General features: G+C 39.7%; 1 protein-coding gene across 5 annotated transcripts in view; it reads right to left on the minus strand.

Moving 5' to 3' along the window:
- The window catches only part of PROM1 (prominin 1), a 132,398-nt gene that overhangs the window by 40,000 nt on the left and 72,217 nt on the right, over positions 1 to 20,181 (minus strand). For all 5 annotated transcript variants that reach the window (XM_051964061.1, XM_051964060.1, XM_051964059.1 and 2 more), the window contains exons 5-9: positions 11,118 to 11,238; positions 10,053 to 10,116; positions 8,528 to 8,617; positions 3,409 to 3,626; positions 2,095 to 2,169 (exon numbers count right to left, since the gene is read on the minus strand). In XM_051964061.1, coding sequence (XP_051820021.1) covers positions 2,095 to 2,169; positions 3,409 to 3,626; positions 8,528 to 8,617; positions 10,053 to 10,116; positions 11,118 to 11,238 — 568 coding nt within the window. The remainder of the gene's footprint in view (positions 1 to 2,094; positions 2,170 to 3,408; positions 3,627 to 8,527; positions 8,618 to 10,052; positions 10,117 to 11,117; positions 11,239 to 20,181) is intronic.

Here is a 20,181-nt window from a genome sequence, read left to right on the forward strand (position 1 = left end):
CCACATCTTCTACTAGACTATTCTAGCAATTTCACCAATCTGGTATTTTATTTCTCGCATCCCTTTGTACGATTGTCCTTAATGTCTGAGATTTACTCTAGCCTCCCTCTGACTACTAGAATTCCGCTTCCTTCGTGGGTATCCCCTCCTATGCAAAGCCTCTCCATGCTACTGCTCTGTCCCCTTCAAATGATATCAACTCATGTTCCCTAGAGTGTCTCTAAATTGCATGTCTTTCAATAATAATTATAATAGTAATAGCTGACATTCATTTATATAGTACTTTGCAAAGATCATCTCCTGTGATCCCAATGGCAACCATAATAAGTGTTGTTATTATTCCCATTTTAAAGATAAGGAAAGCGAGGGACAGACGAGTCAAGAGTCACATAGCTATTAAGTGTTTTAGTGATAATGGAACATAGGTTCAGTCATTTCTCACCAAGTACACGGGTTTTCTGTGAAGACGGCAACTATTCCTAGTCTCAATGTTCTGCACAGTGTCCCACACAGAACAGGTACTTAAATATACTTGTTGAAATGAATTATGGGTCTTATTTATCCAGCTACCTCATACTGTAGAAGTAATTAAGATTATAATCTTCCTGAGGGCAGGGGACGTCAAGGTGAAAATTTGCCTTGCAGAATACATAGTGGTTAGATACATGAAGATCGGCAATAAGAGATCAACAAATGAGCATTTCTTAAGTCCCTACTATGTGTCAAACATTGTTCTAGGTGCTGGGCACGCAAATATGATAAATGAAATAATTCTTACTCATAAGAAACTTATTAGCATCTGACAGGGCAGATGCCAAGTAACATGTACTACCAAGAATAATTAAAATAAATACAGTCGTCCAATATATATGGTATTTTGGGAAGGAGGGCTTTTGCAGTTGAGGAAATCAGGAAAACATTCATATGGAAGACAGCATTTGAGCTGTTAAAGGAAGAAGACTTGTGGAAAAGGAAAGGAGGGAGTACATTCATATATATGGAATGACCAGAAAAAAGATCTGTGTGTGTATGTGAGACAGAGAGAAAGACACAGAGAGAAAAAGAGACAGAGATAGAGACAGACTGTGAGACAGAGCTAGAGAGAGACAGAGACTGAGGCAGAGACAGAAAGAAAGAGAGAAGACAGAGAAAGAGAGGGAGAGAAAGAGGCAGAAAGAGACATAGAGAGACAGATGCACACAGAGAGAGGCAGAGACATAGAGATAGGGAAGGAGGGAGGGAGAAACAGACCCAGAGAAAGACAGAAAAAGACAGAGACAGAGAAACAGAGACAGAGTCAGAGATAAAAAGATCAATTTGAATGAATTGCCAAGTCCAACCACATCTATGACAGCATGCATGTTAAATATACATGCACAAAGCTAATTCTTCATATACTCACTTTACTCACATGTGTGTCACATGTGTATGTGTGTATAGTAGCTGGATACTTTAGGGATCTCAGATTTCAGCAATATGGGATTTTCCATCAGTACGGATTACAATCCATCCCTGCCACTTTACCCGTGAAATTTCTGATCATCCTCTTTCTCCAAAGAAGGTGCATTCAATGCACTTAAGGATTTCCTCTGGTTCTTTTGATATTTTTCTGGGTTCCAGTTCAGCACTTAGACCATCCTTTCTTGCACTCATATATCTACCTCTTTTTCTTTCCCTTATTTCCTCCATGATATCCTTAAATACATACCTAACATGTTTTCCTTCTTGCAATGAAACTAAAATTTTGTACTAGAAATTAAATAGATAATTGGATTCCATCGAATGGGACTGTATTAAAATAAGTCCCATTCTAATGCAAGGAGAGTGTCTTACTTTTTCAAAGCCTAGAGCACAGAAGCCTAATCTCTGGATTCTCCAAAGCTGCAAAGGTTTCAAGTAGAGTCCCAGCAACAGAATATAAAATTAAAATGATCTTGAGGAAAACACCACCTTCCCATTTCCTACAAGATCCTATTTCCAATATTTCAGCGTTCTCTCTCTTGCCGCAAACTACCATCCCATCCCACCTTGCCCCATACATTTCTACCATTCTAAATTAAACAGAATAATCTGAAGTAATTAGCAATAACATACCTTTTGGACCAGATGGGCTAAATCAATTCTAAGAACATCGTTGACTTTGGCAAGCTGTGAGGTCACTGGTGGAAGCTAAAAAGGGAGCAGACCCCCCCCCAAAAAAAAAAAAAAAGTCAAAACATGTAACCATGTTGATTATCAATAAGTCAATGATCATTTACTTACCACGAGTTAGACACTGTGTTAAGAGATGGGGAAAGAAGCAAAGCCAGTCCTTGCCAATCCTAGGGAGAAAGTTCCCTCCGCTCAGGCGTCAACAACTGGATCTATCCTGAGGGTTTTCTTCAGCTGGCATACCTTGGACCCAAGGGCTGAGCCACAATTTCCTGACCCCTAGTTGGCTGGATCCAGCTCGTTTAAAAATGTCCAAGTGTGGGCAGGGAACAGTGAGAGCTGCCTGTGATCTCTGCTCCAAGGAAGCTGGGGGTGGGGGTGGGGGTGCTTCTCCGGAGTCTGAGCCACAGCAGGGCATAGTTCTTAGGGAGTCAGCATTAAATTGGACACCTGTTAGGCGAACCCTCAGGAAGTACCGGGCTGCCGAGGAGTAAAGAACTTAGAACAGCCAGTGACTGAGCCAGAGAGGGAAAACTGCTCTCAAAAACCTCAACATACGCATTTCTGTAAAAGGTCTATGTGATCTGAGAGCTCTCGGGGGTCCCTCTAGCTCATGTTCACACTACAGAGCGATGGATTTTAGCGCAGGAAGTCCGCCTTCATTCTACCTTCCCAAACAGAGCTTGGCAGATCACTGCTTTGGAGCATAAGTGCCCTCCCCTTGGGACCATAAGCTGCCTTCCCCTTGGGACGGGCCGGCTGAGCTGGAGGGGTCAGGGAGCTCTGCCTGGGAGCCCTCCTCGCCCAGAGCCCTCCTTGCTAGGAAGCCCTCCTTGCCCCGGAGCCTCCTCACCCCGGAGCCCCTCCTAGCCCGGGAGCTCTCCTCGCCCGGGAGCCTCCTCACCCCGGAGCCCTCCTCACCCGGGAGGCCTCCTCACCCGAGAGCCCTCCTCACCCGGGAGGCCCCTTCGCCCCGGAGCCCTCCTCCCCCGAGAGCCTCCTCCCCCCGGAGCCCTCCTCCCCCGAGAGCCTCCTCCCCCCGGAGCCCTCCTCCCCCCGGAGCCCTCCTCACCCGGGAGGCCCCTTCGCCCCGGAGCCCTCCTCCCCCGAGAGCCTCCTCCCCCCGGAGCCCTCCTCCCCCGAGAGCCTCCTCCCCCCGGAGCCCTCCTCCCCCCGGAGCCCTCCTCACCCCGGAGCCCCTCCTAGCCCGGGAGCTCTCCTCGCCCGGGAGCCTCCTTACCCCGAAGCCCTCCTCACCCGGCTGAAGTTGGCGTTGATGCTCAGCTGGTTCAGCGAGTTCCTGATGACGCTGCAGGTGGAGGCAGCCTGAGCCTCGGAGCAGGCGGCGTCGTTGAGGGTGTTCCTGAGGTTCTCTCTGGCCCCGGAGAGGTTGGCGCTGAGCCTGTGGGTGCCCTCCCGGAGGATCTCTATGGAGGCGTTCACGTTCTCCAGGGACTCCCGGGTTTCTCGGATCGCTGTGGGCGGACGGCACGCTTGTTAGGATACGGGGAGCCCGCCGGTTGGCGAATGAGAATCGACTCTTGCTGACTTCAAAGGAGCAACTATCTAGGGACCTTCCAATTCAGGGCCATTTTTTTTCCAGAGGCGATCGGGAACATATTCTGGGCGCTGGGGGCCATAAAGAAACAGCTTCTCTTCAAGTCTGGTAGCCAGAGCCTCCTTTGGGTTTCTACCAGAGGCCAGTGACCAATCCCAGACACCCCGGCCATCACGGGACAACAGGGCATCCTCACTGCCCTGGAGGAGCCTGGGTTAGGAACCAGGAGAGCGGGGAGAGAATCACCGCCAGAGAAGTCACAATGGGGTGGTCCTCCCGCCATGGACTGACTGGTCCTTCAGCGTCCAAGGTTCAGAGCAAATGCAACCTTTACCAGGAAGCCTTTCTCTACAGCTACCCTGACGGAGAAGAAATCCATCTCCCTCCACGAGCCCTGGAGACGACAAGCCCCGAGAATAGAGGAGGATGAAATCTTCAGCTCTCTCAGCGCCCCACATAGTAAACACTCCATAGTGTGATTGAGAACTTGAGAAGGCCTCGAATTTGCACTGATTTGGACCAAAATTTATACTAAGAAATGCCTTACCTTTCCCCATACAAAAACAGTCAAATGCCTGAACGTCCAGTGTAACCCTTCTCTTTCTTTTAAAGAATCAACTACTGTCTAAATTCAATGACCACAGTTAAGACTCTTTTTTAAAAGTTATTTTTTTGATGAATGTGGGAGTCAAATAAAATCATGGGACCGCAGAATTCAAATAAAACTGTATTATGTAGCCAGCAGGAATTGGCCACAAGGGGGTGGGATGAATGAGTTGGATGAGTCTTGTTGCCTATTGAGACTTGGCCAAATGATTGATGGAGACATGTTAAAGTGCTCAGCTGATGAAAGAGCACCAACGTCTATGTTCTGAGCAAACTTGGTCACATCATGTTCCACAGACAGATAAAAGTGTTGGTTAAACACTGCCAGAGTGCCAAACTCGGGTAATCGCCTAGAACACCCAGCTCTCTTGATTCCAAGCCAAGACTCAATGTAGAGCCATGTTCCATTGGTTTTGCAACCAGAAGGCCTACATCTGAGTCCAACCTGTGCCATTTTGCCCATGAGGAACCCCCAGAAATTTGATTCTTTGGGGGTCTTAGTGTCCCTCATCTATGAAATGAGGATTGTAATAGTTGCAAAACTAATCTTGTAGGTTATTCTAAAGGAATTGCTTTTTAAACTTTAAAAGTGCCACAGAAATGTCAGCTTTTTTTGTATCCAATCCACATGATCTCATGAACTGTTGTCCAAGGGAAGCTCTGACTTGAATAACAGAGACCTAGTCCTGGCTGGAGGCTACCAAGTGGATTCAATGAATTCAGCCTCCAGGTGCCCAGGCTTGTGTTCATCAAATCAATCAACACTCAAGCTGAAATGCTTTTTCAAAGAGCCTTTTCCCTGAGAATTGAAGCAACTCATATCATAAAGAGCATCAGCCAAGACTTCACTGTGTTACCCAAGAAAAAGAAAACACAGCACAGATAGAACTAGGCACACACAAGGAGAAAATACACCAAAATGAGGATCAGTGTACTAGAATAGAGACTCCACAGCACAGAGCACACGTTTTACTCAGGGATTGGGGTTTGGGGGGTTTTTACCTTTGGTAGCCCTTTCCACTTTGACTATAAGTTAAAAAAAAAAAAGAGCAAAAAAATGATAGGTAATGAGGAAAATATGATGATCTGGTCAAAGACTTTTAGGGTATAGACACAATCAGACTTCCTAAATCATTTTAGGATCATGAGCAAAATGTCTTTTCATATCTCACTTGGTCCCCAAAGACAATAAATACATACCTGCATATATTTATTAATTTTCCCCAGAACTACAGTATATTTCATGTATTTTGGTTAGAGGATAGAAGAGGAAAGAGAATAAAAAGGAGAGATAATGAAAGAAAGAAGCAGAAGACAGGGGAGACAGACAGACAGAGAGTAAAAAGGAGATGTAATGGAAGAAAGTGGCAGAGAAGAAGACGGGGGGGGGGGGAGAGAGAGAGAGAGAGAGAGAGAGAGAGAGAAAGAGAGAGAGAGAAAGAGAGAGAGAAAGAGAGAGAGAGAGAGAGAAAGAGAGAGAGAGAGAGAGAGAGAGAGAAGGGAAAAAGTAATTGGATCTAAGAGAGGTTAAGTTATTTCATAAGTTAACAGCTAAGGTGGCCAATGGGAGAACTGGACCCAGGTTTCTGATTCAGTCTGATATTCTAGGTAAACAGTTTACCTTATTTTAAGAGTCTGAAAGACATCAAAGAATAAATTTCATTCAGGGTTTATTCTAAGAGTTTAAAATAAGAGGTAATGGTATAAATTTTTTCAGCACAAGACAGAGATTGAATGTGTGATGATTGCCATCTTATTGACAGGAAAAAAACCCTCAGGAAGCAATTCTTCCCTCTTGAAGCTGGAGATTCTGTAATTTGAAACAGTAAAACTATTGAATTCATGGAACTTTTGAATTCGTGTCAATATGCAATGCTTAGTATTATAAGGGACCTTAGAGATTTCTAGCCTAACCCAGTAATTTCAAAGGCACATACAAATGCTGAAAGCTTTTCCAAGGGGACACAGAGTTAGTTATTGGGAGAATCAAGATTCTGCCCCAGTGTCTTGAGCATCTATGCTATCTGGGAAAAGGATTTTAAAATTTTATTTAGAAAATTTGCCTTTTCTTCAGTTTAACCATATCAAGAGCAGCCATCTAAAATTTAAGAATGAGATACCTAAGACAGGTAGAGTTATTCTTTCCCCCAGTAAACACAGCATTTTTTACTTGGGAAAATATCAGCACTAGGGAAAATCAAGAATGGCAAAAAAGGGGACTATTAACTTGTGGTGACCACCAATCACTTGTAACCAGAAAAAGGAAATGATAGATTGGAGATAAAAGCATCTTTTACACATTAGTCATTTGGGAAATCCAAAACATTCTTATCAATTCATGCTTATATAACATAAAATCATAGAATTCACAATCTAGAAGGGTCTTTGGAGATCATCTAGTCCAAGTGCTTCATTTTATAGATGAGAAAACCAAACTTTAGAGACTACATAGGATCATAGCTTTATAATTTTAGAATTAGAAGTCCTTAGACTAAAATCCATTCACTTGACAGATAAGGACATCTGAGACCAAGAAATGGGAAGTGAATTCATAGGAGAATAGATTTAGAGTTGGAAAGGATCTTAGAAAATCTCACTTTACAAATGAATAAACTGAGACACAGAGAAATTCAGGGACTTGCTGATGGGGATACATCATATCTACAGGCTATGTATGACATGGATTTTGAACTGAGGTCTTCCTCATTCAAATCCATTTTTCCAAGTTGCCTTCAGTCCAAGGTCACCAGATGGCTAATATGTTAGGGAAGTATCAAGCTAATGCTTGAGAACATAGTCTTCTGGCTCTTCAACATCTACAGTTCTATGGCACCCGACTCACTATCTGTCCCGTGACAACATCTCAGCCCTCTGTTTTACAACTGACCCATCTGGGGGCTAATCTTGCCACTAGCATCAGTCTGAGAGAGAGCAAAGGGCATCCCGCAGCAGAGGTTCATTTTTGTCCTGCCAGTGGAGGAGCACTGCCAGAGTCTCAGGAAGACTCATGGTCCTAATGAGATCTGGCTTCTGACACTCTGGAGCTGTGTGACCCTGAGCCCAGCCTAGAATGCTCTCCCTCCGAATCTCCACCTGCTGAATTTCCATGCATCCTACAGAGCCTTATTCCAATATTATTATCTCTTCTTCCAAACTTCCCTAAAGGTCCCCTCAGTAAGAACCTTCACCTGCAAGCTTCAAAAAGCGCTACATTTCCGATGTCTCTATTACACGTATCAGGGATGCAGATGCTGATTCTCTGTGTTTGCACCTCATCCCGCCTGCAAGAGGGTAAACCTCATGAGGGCAGGGACTAGCTTATCTGATCTCTGTGTCTCTCCCTGCACCAAGCACAGTACTCTGAGACAACGGAGACTCACAAATTATTAATTAAAAGAATGGTGCCCTCAAGTCTTATTAGTAAGGTACAAAAAGGATGAATCTTTAAATAATGGAAATGTATTATTTAGAAAAAATAATAGAAACAGAACTGCAGGAAAATAAAAAATCGTTAGTTAGCGGTTGACTATACAGCTACAAAAAGGACATATTTAATAAAAATATTTTGCATAGGAGCTTTTAAAATACTAATTTCTAAGAGATAGTTAGAATAATTCATTCTATAACCATAGCATTAACAGTAACTTATTCCTTAAGCATAATCAAAGTCTCCATGCTATAAATACACATAGGAGATGATGTGGCGCATTTAGGGTTAGGGTTAGAGTGGACAGAGCCAACTTTGTTGTTTCCTGTCTGTGGCACAAACTAGGTGCGTGATCACGGGCAAATCCTTCCATCTCACTGAATCCTGGATTATGATTACAGATTGTTGGCTGTTGCCGGTCTATCCCTTATCCTCCCCATGTCTCAGTTTCCCCATTTGTAAAAGAAGCAGTTTGGATTAAATGGCCTGTGAAGTTCTTTCCAACTCTAGATCTTTGATCTGTATCAGTGGAGGGAGTGTTCACCCCAAGAGCTCTGAAGACAAAGGGAATCACCAGTCCAGATCCAAAAGATAAATATAATCATGCAGGAGCAGCATTAAGAGAAAAGTCCCCTGGCCACAAAAGCCAGCTCCCAGCGCTGCCATGGAGGGGCCACATCAGGGGAAAGCATCCCAGCTACTACAGTAACTTGCCCCCCAGCATATGTCCTTCGTGTCCAAGGCACGGTGGTGATTCCTCGTAATCACGTGCAACAAGGGCTTACCTCCTGCCATGGTTAGAACTGCATCAAGAGCTGGGAGGACTTGCTTTCCTAACTGATCTTGGACTCGGCCTCCGAGTAACGGTCCAATATCTGCATGAGAGAGAAACGAGGCTGCTTGAAGGGAGCTGCGGTGCATTTTCTTCTTGCCCCACGGGATGACACTTGAAGAGACATTCACTTAAGACTCCAGACACTCATAGTGTAGTTGAAACGGGCTGACAAATTAAAACCTCAAGCCTTTTTCTTAGCTAAATGCACACGTGAGTAATAAGCACCTTATGGGTCCTCTTGGGACACACTGAACTGGACCAACTTCAGCCTTTGGGGCCATGATCCCAAAGCATGTTTCAGGCACATATCTAAAGTGCGTGGGATGGCTGGATCTAAGCTTCCATCAATATTTACATAAATTAAAAAAACAAAACAACTATATTCTTCTAAATTATACAAAAAAACCAACATTTGGGACAAAGAAAAAAAAAGACCTAAATAAATCTCCCAGAATTGGAAATCACTCATTTAATATCTGAGCAAGCTTGAACTTAGCTTGGCCAAAACTGACTTAGAGATTTCATTAGCAGAATGAGTGTTCCACACAAATTTGTGATGTTTAGAAAATTAGAAGCAGCACATGTTTATAGGAATAAACTTTTTAAAAGGATTCTAGTATGCTGATTTAATCTACAAATCACTTCCAATGAGTTTTTTCTCTTCCATAAATAAGGTCAGGAAGCTTTTACCTGGAAAAGCATGTAGACAATCAGTTTTACATGTATTTGAATTATAAACATTAGAAAATTCTCCATTTATCCCAGGGCCTGGTACTTGGCAGACACTGAATAAATCCCGATTGAAATGAATTAAAGTATTAAAATGGCATGGCTTTTAAAAAAGAAACTATTGTTTTCCTCCAGTAATTTGCATTTGTTCTCTCTAAAATTAACTTGAATGACAGAGATTTGAAAGTCTTCAGATCTGTAGCTATTATGGTCCTGTTTTTTCAAGTTAACTGCCAAGCCTGCTGCATTTTGCTGTATAAGACTTGGGTTAACTTCAGGTGGGTAAACAATGCCCAACTTTCTTGCCTGCTTTATTTATTAAGGCCACGGATTTTGTCGTAATACGTTTTTAAAAGGTCATCTCGAATGGTGAGAAGCTACAGGAGCACCAGAAGACTCATACTGGGAGCAGCTTCTAGTACCATCAACTCTCTTTTCTGACAGGAACAAGAATGAGGCAGAAGCAGGAAAAGCTTCCTTTGCCTTAGAGATACCAGGGCTCCAGAAAGAACTGAACAAATGCAAATAAAACACCAATATCAGTGACTACAGAACTAAAAAGGCAAAACTATATTCAAAGGCTTTGAAGAGCAAAACAAAACAAAAAACACAGGTCCAATGGAATATTACTTTATGTTGTATATATTACTACTATAGCTTATATTTAACTTTCTCTACTTTAACGGGAGATTTTCGTAGTCTTTACAAAAAAAAAGAAATAAAATGGCCTTTTAAAAAATACTTACTGTCAAGATCTAACAGGGCTTGATTCTTTGGGATATCGAATTGGTTCACTAGATAATCAATTTGCTGAAAACAAAAATATAGAAAGAGATTAAACATTTCTCATAAATGTTTATGGGTTGTTTTCTATAGGAAGTCTTTCTTGAGCTCCACCAGATTCTAGGGCATCTCCCCCCAAACTACCTTGTACTCATCTTGTATCTATTCGGTGCATTACCGTGTGTGTACATGGTATCTCTACCATTAGAATACCACCTCCATGAGGGAAAGAAAGCATTTTGCTTTTGTCGTTGTATTCTCAAGGCTGGGGATGCTACCTGTCACACAGTAAATGGTTTATAAATGTTTACTGATGGATTCAGAATCCTATCCAGCATCTCAGCTTTTAGCAAAAGCAAACCATACTTAGATGCATATAATTTGTCAATTTTTAAGCAAAAAAATTTTAATATCCATCCCTTGGAATTTTGAAAATGGTTAAAATTGCAAGGTAAGTAGGGAGAAAATATTACAATCCTAACTAACAAGGAAGGAATAAAATTCATCTCTCTTGGTTCTCTGTTCTGAACAAGATGTAGACTCCCTCTATTACAAGACTCCTAAAAATCCAATGAAATGTTTAATATTATTGTTTGTCCCAACACATAGTCTTGAATATTTAGGGAGCAGAACTCTCACTGGACAGAATACTTTCAGGCCCCTGAGATAATGATTAATGTCTGCAGTGTGTGGGCTCTGCCCCCACCACTTGGCAACTAGGCCAGTCCCAACATCCTCACTTGACAGATGAGGTACCTGAGGCCCTGAGAGAGGAACATCAGGACAGGTATTGTTGCCATTTTGCAAAGGAGAGACTAAGGCCCATGGAGGTGAAAAAGTGCATCCACAGTCAGACACATGGGCAGCATTTGGATTTAAAATCAGATTTTCTGCTTGCAAACCCAGAGCTCTTGCCGGGAAACCACACTCCCTCATTTAAAAGTCACTGCTTCCTCTTGCACAGAAAAGTCAGGTCATCCTACCACAGCAGGATTTCATGGTCTCACACAAAGACATTACGGCATTACCTCTGGAGTATGGGTCAGAAGAGCTCTCAGGTCTTTAAAATTGCTCTTTATTAGTGGCTGAACTCCTTTAATTTGCATGGTAAGATGCTGGTTTGCGGCAAAGGCACAAAAAACACCAATACTGTGGAGAAAAGAAAAAGACATTTCCATGTGATGGGACAGGACACGGCCTCTGAGATGGACTCACAGCAGTTCTCCTGCTGACCTGTGGTCCAGAGAATTAGATATTCTCCCGAACCTTCCCAACCCCTTCTCAGGAGCTGCCCACCTTCCACAAAGCCTTCCCTGACTCCTCATTCTCCCCCCTTCACATTTCCTTTACCCTTAGCATTGCATTATGCATATTTTGCTGCATAACATCTGAAAGGATGTCAAGGGGTCCCCAAACCCATTTTTACAGGAAAACTCAAGATACAGATTTAATGATTAACCCCCCGTCACATAAGTGAAGGAATTGAGATCTCTGTTTCTCTCTTCCTTCTTTTTTCTTCCCTATTTCTTTCCTTTCAATATACATACATATTGCCCAAACAACACATTTTCCCCAAAAACCTCCAAGTTCCCTGAAAAGAGAGATTATATCTTCCTTTATCTTTGAGCCCAAAGCACCTCAAAAATACTTACCATTAAATAGATATTAATAAATGAGTTGAACTGAATTATAAATCATGTAACACACAAGTCCACATGACGTGACATTCTTAAATGTTTTTAAAAAAATGAATTTCATGTATTTTCTAGATGTTTTTCTATATTAAGTCGACCTTTTAAAACTGAGTATGAATCATTCCTTAGTAATTAATTACTTTAAAATTATTTGACTATTGTTTTTCATGATGAAGCCAAAAAAAGTCATTTAGTGAAATGACAGAACCTATATCCTAGGAAAGTCATTTAAATTATTTTATTAAAATAAAAAAAAAGGGGGAGATGGACTAGATAGTCTCTGAGGTTCCTTCCAGTTCTAGATCTTTGATCCTATGTGCTTCTAAGACCTCAAACATACCATTTAAAAATTAAAAATTAAATTTAAAAAATGTCAATTACTCCAAGTCATGGGTTCATTTTGACATCAGATTCATTCAGCCACTAGGTGGCAGTATGGAATCAAATACAATTTCACAAAAGTGCCAGTGGTATATTGTCCCTATAGGTATTAGCTGAAGGGAATCCTGCCCCCTTGGAATTCAGTTGGATGGAAGAGCTCAAAAATGGCCAGGAAGATCTGCAAGTTTCCAAAAGATAAACAGATTTGTCTTGTTTTCCTTTTCTGGACAAAATCTCCTGCTGAGATTTGCACTAAGTTTACAGCTAGTTCTCACCTTACAAGGGATATGCTGTAAATGTTAATTTGCCAAAAAAAAAAAACACAAAAAAATAGTTTTGAACACCGTGCTGCACTTACCAACAACAACAACAAATTTGGTCTCCGTGGCGGTTAGGTTCCTAGATAAAACAGACAGAAATCTATACACAAAGTACTTGAAGCTCTGTTGGAGGGGGAAAAAAAAAATCCTATGGTAACCATAGTTACCAGAACTTCTTATCATGTATAACACTATTTCCATTGGAGAAAAAAAATGCTTTCAGATTCCCAGCTTGGGAGACCGAAAGCCCAGCTTCTCTTTGTGTGGTCAGTAGCGCTGGGAATCATTGATTTTCCTTGTCTGCGGATGATCAGGACTCAGAGTAGAAACTTCCCCATGTTAGGAAGGCAAAAATAGCTCTTTTGTGTAATCTAGAATCAGATTTTATATATGGAAAAGCAAGTAGATTTTTTTTTATTCCTTATTTTATTAAGAGGAAAATGAACCAAATAATTGGGGGAGGGGACAACAGTTGGTTTATTCTTTAGCAGAAGAACACTACACAGGTAGAAAATGGCAAAGCTGATATGAGCCAAGGTGTTCATTTTCCAGATGCAAAATTCTGTTTCCACCTTGATTCAGGCCAGCCTCACCTTTAAACATTCACTCGACCTACACTAAGCCTCCTAGAACTGAGAGGTGAACATGGGTAATGGGGGAGGGATACTGGATGAGTCCAATGTCTAGAAATGGAGGCAATGTTGCTGCTGGGAAGAAAATGGATTTCTTGTAACAGGCTATCCCTGAATAGTCATTTATATGTAAGTCATTGGCTTTTTTTCCTTCTGTTTTTTCAAGAAATTGTTTTAACTCCTACCCCCTGAAGATTAGCAATCAGCAAGGGATCTCAGCCGATGCATATTGAGTGCTGGACGTGTCCAAGTCCCTGCTGATCCAGAATGATCTCAATCAAGAAAAAAACAACAGAATGAGAAATAGATGTTCCCCAACTGAATGTCACCTTCAACGCTAAATTGCAGAACAAATTTAAGTGTTATGAGATTCTATAATTGAATCTTTGAAGTCAACCTGTTGAAGTGTCTGCCATATGCAAGTACTGGAGGTTAAAAAGGTCGAAATGACAGTCTCTGTCCTCAAATAACTTACAGTGTTCCATGGGTTTGAGAACAAAGAGTTTGGACATAGTAACTGAAATAGGTTTCTTTGAACGGTCCGGTCAGAATGCAGATCACTCTGTACAGAAGTCTGTGAGCAAACAGCCAAATGGGGAGTGACTTATCACAAATGAACAAGATATAAATGCTCCATGTTCTGTTCTTCTTTGCACTGAACTAGCTAAAAAATAAAATGAATTTTTTTCTAAATCAAGGGCTTATAATTATGTATCTTCTTCCTACTTTGGCATAAGTGCTTTTATACTACTTCAAATCCAATGTTATTATCAAGGATAACCAGACTTAATGCTATTTTGACAGAAGAAGCTGCTCTCTCTATTTTTTATTTCTCTAAAATGCCAGCATTTCAAGAAAAATCCATTTTTCAAAGGTACAATGAAAAGTACACAGTTAATATACTTTAACTTTTGAGAGTTACATTCATAAAGCATTACTTTTTGTGCTAACAAAAAAAAAAGTAGAAAAAAGTAGCTGGACTATAATATATATAAAAATGTTTTCCACTAAGAAATTAAACATAACTTACACCTAATGTTATTCTTGTTCAGTCATTTCAATCATGTCCTGACCACACAAGAGATTTTCTTGACAAAGATACTGGAGTGGATTGCCATTTCCTTCTCCATATCATTTTACAAATGAGGAAACTGAGGCAGATGGGGAAAGGCGACTTACCCACAGGCACACAGCCAGGAGGTCTTCCTGGCTCCAGGCCTGGCACTCTCTCTACACCCAGCTACCCCTAATTAGGGGCTCAATCTGGAGTTGCTTTGTAAAAGGTTTTGTTTACTATAATTAGTTTCTTTTGAATTCTCATGTATTTTATTTTATTTTATGCACTTAAAAACATTTTTCTTAGAAAGGGATTCTGTGGGCTTTTCCAAACTGCCAAAAGGTTAGGGAGGGAAAGAATTCATGACATAAAAAACATCATGAACTGATTCAGTGAAATAAGCAGAAAACGATATGCAATGAGGAGAACATTGTAAATCAAAAGAATACAGGAATGATGCTAACTTTGGGATGATTGTAATAATTGATTTTGATCTCAAAGAAGAAAAAGAAAATTAAAAACACCCCTCTCCTCTCCAAAAAGCTAAGGGATTACATATATTGTATATACTGTCATATAGTCCTGGTACAGGCAATCTGTTTTGATTTAACTTTTTTTCCCTTTTATTATAAAGGTTCAGTTTAGGGTAGAGGGAGAGGAGGAAGAGGTATCATGTCCTTTTATCCAGAAAAGACTATAATGGAAAAATCAAAAAGGCACCATAAATTTTTTTTTTAAATTAAAACATTAAAAATAATTACAAAGAAATTTTATTCTGAAATCCCATAAGGAATAGGGATAGAGCACATCATTCCATGAGGTTCCAGGAAATCACTGGGTGAGAAAGTTCATCTACACATGCATGTCTACACTCTGCAACCAGCAGTTTCCTGGATCACTGAGGCAGTGATTTACCCAGGATTGCAGCAGAACCAAGTCAGAAATAGACCGAGTCCCAGTGTTGACTCTGTCCACTAACCCCACAACGCACGACTGCATAATCAACTCGCTCTAGATCTGAAGACTGATTTCACATTGTCAATCCAAAAACCACATTGTCCTTTGTCAAGATAAGACCCGAGGTTGAAAAGAGCCTCAAGTGAGTCTTTTCCTTCAAAGGAATTCCTCATTTTGGGAAAACTTGCTTCATTAAGAAAAGCAAGAATGGAAAGTCAGATTGGATTTCCCCATTTTAGGCAAAGTTGTTAAGAAAACCCACTTTGAACAAAGACATTTTAACAATCTGAGGATCAGAATTCTGTGATGAGAAATCATGAAGCTCACACATCCCCCAAAAAGTGAGAGTGATTCTGGATGAATCATCTTAGCAAAGCAATTTGCAGAGATAATAATGGAAAACATCAGGCTCCTTTTTGATCAAAAGGAATCGTGTGTGTGTGTGTGTGTGTGTGTGTGTGTGTGTGTGTGTGTGTGTTATAACTATATAATTTCACGTATTAGTAAGGTGACATACCATATCCCTAATGTCCACCTCTATGATGAAAGAGATATTTATGAACATATCCACAAGCAGATCTCTATATTAATTAATTTTAATATTTATGTATTTAGCACTGATGACACAAATGAAAAAAAGAAGGTATTGATCAGTAGATGGATTTCTCTCTATTTCTCTCCCCAGAATAAATAATCCTAGAAGCCAACCAAGCTCACTAAATTGTTTCATTTTGTAGGTTAGCTCTTTCTGTATCCCAAAGTGATTGTGTTCTCCAAGCCAGGAATCCGTAATTACATCCTCTCAAGAATGAACTCAATTTTCTGGAAAAAAAAAACAAAAACCCAACAACCAGGACTCAAATTTCACTGATGTTGAGTTACCAAAACTCATTTACTTGACTCATATCTGGAAACCTCGTTCAGCTCAGTAACTTGGACAAGTCAGGGGAATATCTGGTTTTTCTTCACTTTAAAAGCCCTGCAAGTATGCAGTGGTGAAGGTGTCAGGAAACAAGGGGTAGGAGAAGAGGGAAGGCGAACCTGACATTTTCTAGACCAGAATGAAGAGAGGTACATCTGTTTAAACAGTCACCTCAGAGAAGGGAAGATATTCCACCTTCAAGTGACGGCCGGACAGATTACAGGAACAGATGTGAGCCTCATTGATCTGCTGGAATTCTAGCTCTCTCCACATCTGCAGATGGAAAATAGCTCAAACAAAGAAAGGGCAAGATAGAAAATTCCCTAGAGTAAAATTAATTCTTCCCCAAGACCTGCTCATTTTTATAAAAGAAAGGGGGAAAAGGGAAAAGAAAAAACTCAACCAGAACTTTCACAATGAAATTATCAATCAATTTCTTTCTAATGTAATCTATGGTGAAAGACCCTATATTTGGATTTAATATCCTCTTGCTGAACCAGATAATGGGGTGAGCTAAGAGTCTGAACTTTTAAAATGAAAGCTCTGCAAGTTAAAAAAAAAAAGACTGTCACCACTGGGAAATATACCAAATTCATGGAAATCCTTCTTTTAGTGCTATAAAGTCAAAATTCTCATAATTGTAGCTAAATGACTAATTCACACAATCACAGAGACAGAATTTTCGGGATTCAAAAGGCTATTAAAGATTATGCTGTCTGATTTTTATTTAAAATTTTTTCTCTAAATCTGTTTTTCATCACTATGGAGAACCCTAGGTATGGAAATACCATGCATTGATGTAGTCTGGCTACTGACTTGTAATTTGAGGTCCTAGAATAGTTGGCAGAGACACCAAGAGATTGCCTGTATTTGTCTTAAATATTAGGACCTAAATCTAGATTTTCCTGATTTTACTCCTAGCTCACTATCTGCTATATCACATTGCCTCTTATTTTAAAACTCTTTACAAAGATTTTAATAGCTTTTTATTTTTCCAAATAAATGCAAAGATAGTTTTTAACATTCACCTTTGCAAAACTTCCTGGTCCACATTTTTCTTCCTTTCTCCTCAAGATAACAAGCAATCCAATATAGGGTTAACATGTGCAATTCTTCTAAACATATTTTTGTATTGGTCATGATGCACAAGAAAAAACAGATCAAAAAGGAAAAAAAAAAAAAAAACAGGAGAAAGAAAAAAAAACAAAAACGAGCAAACGGAAACAACACCAAAAGATGAAAATACTATGTATTGATCTACATTCAGTGTCCATGGTTCTCTGTCTGAATGTGGATGACACTTTCCATCCAAGACTTTTGGAACTGCTTTAAATCACTGTCTTATTGAAAAGAGCCAAGTCCATCACAGATGATCATCACATAATCCCATTGTTACTGAGTATAATGTGCTTTTGGTTCTGCTCACTTAGCATCAGTTCTTGTAAATCTCTCCAGGGTTTTCAGAAATCAGCCTGCTCATCAGTTCTTACAGAACAATACTATTCCATAACATTCATACACTATAACTCATTCAGCCATCCCCCAACTGATGGGCATCCACTCACTTTCCAGTTCCTTGCCCCTGTAAAAGAGGCTGCTATAAACATTTTTCTATATGTGGGTCTTTTTTCCCTTTTTTACTTTGTTTTTATTTTAAAGATAAAAGAAACTGAACCCCAGTATTACTTACTTAATTTATTTAACACATTACCTTTCACAAGACACTTTCCTCAAAACCACCTAGAAGTGGTAAGTAGCATAAATGATATACTCCCATTTTATAGATCATGAAAATTTTTTTTTAGGAAAGGAAAGAGGGGGCCCTCCAATATATAGATAGAGACATATACATATCTCTATGTATATAGCACTTTTATGTTTAATCTGTGCTATTAATTCTAGAAAATCAATAAAACAATTAAAACCCCATAATTTTTAGTGTTTGCTGATGTCTGAGGTGCAAAATATTCCCCTGACAATTTAACAATTAATATGAGGTTGGAAGGGATCTAAACTATCATTCAGCCCAAAGTCCTCATGTTAAGGATAAGGGATGTAAAAACCCCAAGAGGGTAAAGGAAGTCATGGCGTCACAGCTACACAGGCTGTCAGTTGCAGAGCAAGATCTATACAGAACATGTGGTTTCTGATTCTTAGTCTCATTCCATTCATGAACAATTTTTCCATTACTACTATGTATTTTACCAAACAGAGATGAAAATTAAAAAAAAAAAAAATCAACAAACAACAAAATATTTTGTTTCTTTTGGGGAAAGATGGGGGAAGGAACTCCAGCACACACATTGCTGTGTTTCTTTTTACTGAAACAAGTGGTTTTTTCCAATGTTCCCCCCTGCACGATCATCCCCTACTCTGCTTTTTCCTTTTTTTCAGTATCTGAACATCTGGGATGTCCCTTCTATATGTCGACATCAACTTGACCTTTGTAGTGAATCTCTTTTATCTAATCTCAGCAAAGAAAACCTGCTTTTCCTTTACTCCTCCCTTTTAGTCCTTCTTCCAAACCCTGTAGCAATTAAAAACTGGCCAACAGACACATGAAGAAATTCTTAAAAGGACCAAGAGCTATTCAAGAGGAAAGGAAGCAAATTCTAAAACATATTTTGGCCCCCCACCTAAAAAAGAAAAGAGACTGTTAGGATGGATTGGTGCTGAGAAAACTCCCTCAAAGGTCAAGTTCATTTAAATGTGTAATTAGAATAATCACAGGTGACATTTTTAAAGAGGTGGTGAATAGGGTGTGGTGGAGAACACTGAATGTGAAAATGGGGATCCTGACTTGGGCACTTCCCAGTGTGCAAACAAGGCTGCCCAACTCCCAGGAGCCATCTTCATCTCAGGATGCTCATTAGTAAAATGGGGATAATAGCTGTAGCCTTTAATTCACAGAAGTGAGTGAATGAAATAATACATATAAAACATTTTCCAACTCTAAAATGATATATGAAATATCATATGTACTGTTATTATATGTACACATATATGTATCCATACATATGCTCATGTGCAGTATCATCTAGTCCAACAGACTCACTTGACAGTTGAGGAAATGGAGATCCAAACTACATCACTTGCCTAAAGTAATAAGGAAAAAAGCTCAGAATCAAACCCAGTTCTTCTGATTGCTGAACTCATCCATTTTTTCATACACACTCTCTTTTTGCCCTATGTTCTCTCTAAATTTGTATTTTATACGTGCACATACACACAAGCTTAATCGATGTATATATAATTATTGTTTTATTGATTTTCTAGAATTAATAGCACAGATTAATAGATATGTATATGTCTCTATCTATATATTGGAGGGCCCCCTCTTTCCCTGCCTGAAAAAAATTCATGCTCTGTAAAATAGGAGTAATATCATTACCAATTCTAGATGTTTTTGAGGAAAGTGTCTTGTAAAAGGTAATATGTTAAATAAAGTAAGTAATGCTGGAGTTCAGTTTATCTTTAAAATAAATAAAAATGAAGTAAAAAAGGGAAAAAAGACCCACATGTGGGAAAATGTTTATAGCAGCCTCTTTTGTAGTAGCAAGGAACTGGAAACTGAGGGGATGCTCATCAGCTGGAGAATGGCTGAATAAGAAGTTATGGTATATGAATGTTATGGAATATTATTGTTCTGTAAGAAATGATGAGCAGGCTGATTTCTGAAAACCCTGGAGAGATTTACAAGAATTGATGCTAAGTGAGCAGAACCAAAAGCACATTATACTCAGTAACAATGGGATTATGTGATGATCAACCGTGATGGACTTGGCTCTTTTCAATAAGACAGTGATTCAAAGCAGTTCCAATAGTCTTGGATGGAAAGTGTCATCCACATTCAGACAGAGAACCATGGACACTGACTGTAAATCAATACATAGTATTTTCATCTTTTGGTTGTGTTTTTGTTTGCTCATTTTTTTTTCTTTCTCTCTTATTTGCTTTTTCTTGTGCATCATGACCAATACAGAAATATGTTTAGAAGAATTGCATATGTTAATCCTATATTGGATTGCTTCTTGTCTGAGAAAAATGTGGACCATGAGATTTGCAAAAGTGAATGTTATAAACTATCTTTGCATGTATTTGAAAAATAAAAAGCTATTATAATGTTTAA

The sequence above is a fragment of the Antechinus flavipes genome, chromosome 6 (assembly GCF_016432865.1).
Source record: "Antechinus flavipes isolate AdamAnt ecotype Samford, QLD, Australia chromosome 6, AdamAnt_v2, whole genome shotgun sequence".
Lineage (NCBI taxonomy): Eukaryota > Metazoa > Chordata > Mammalia > Dasyuromorphia > Dasyuridae > Antechinus > Antechinus flavipes.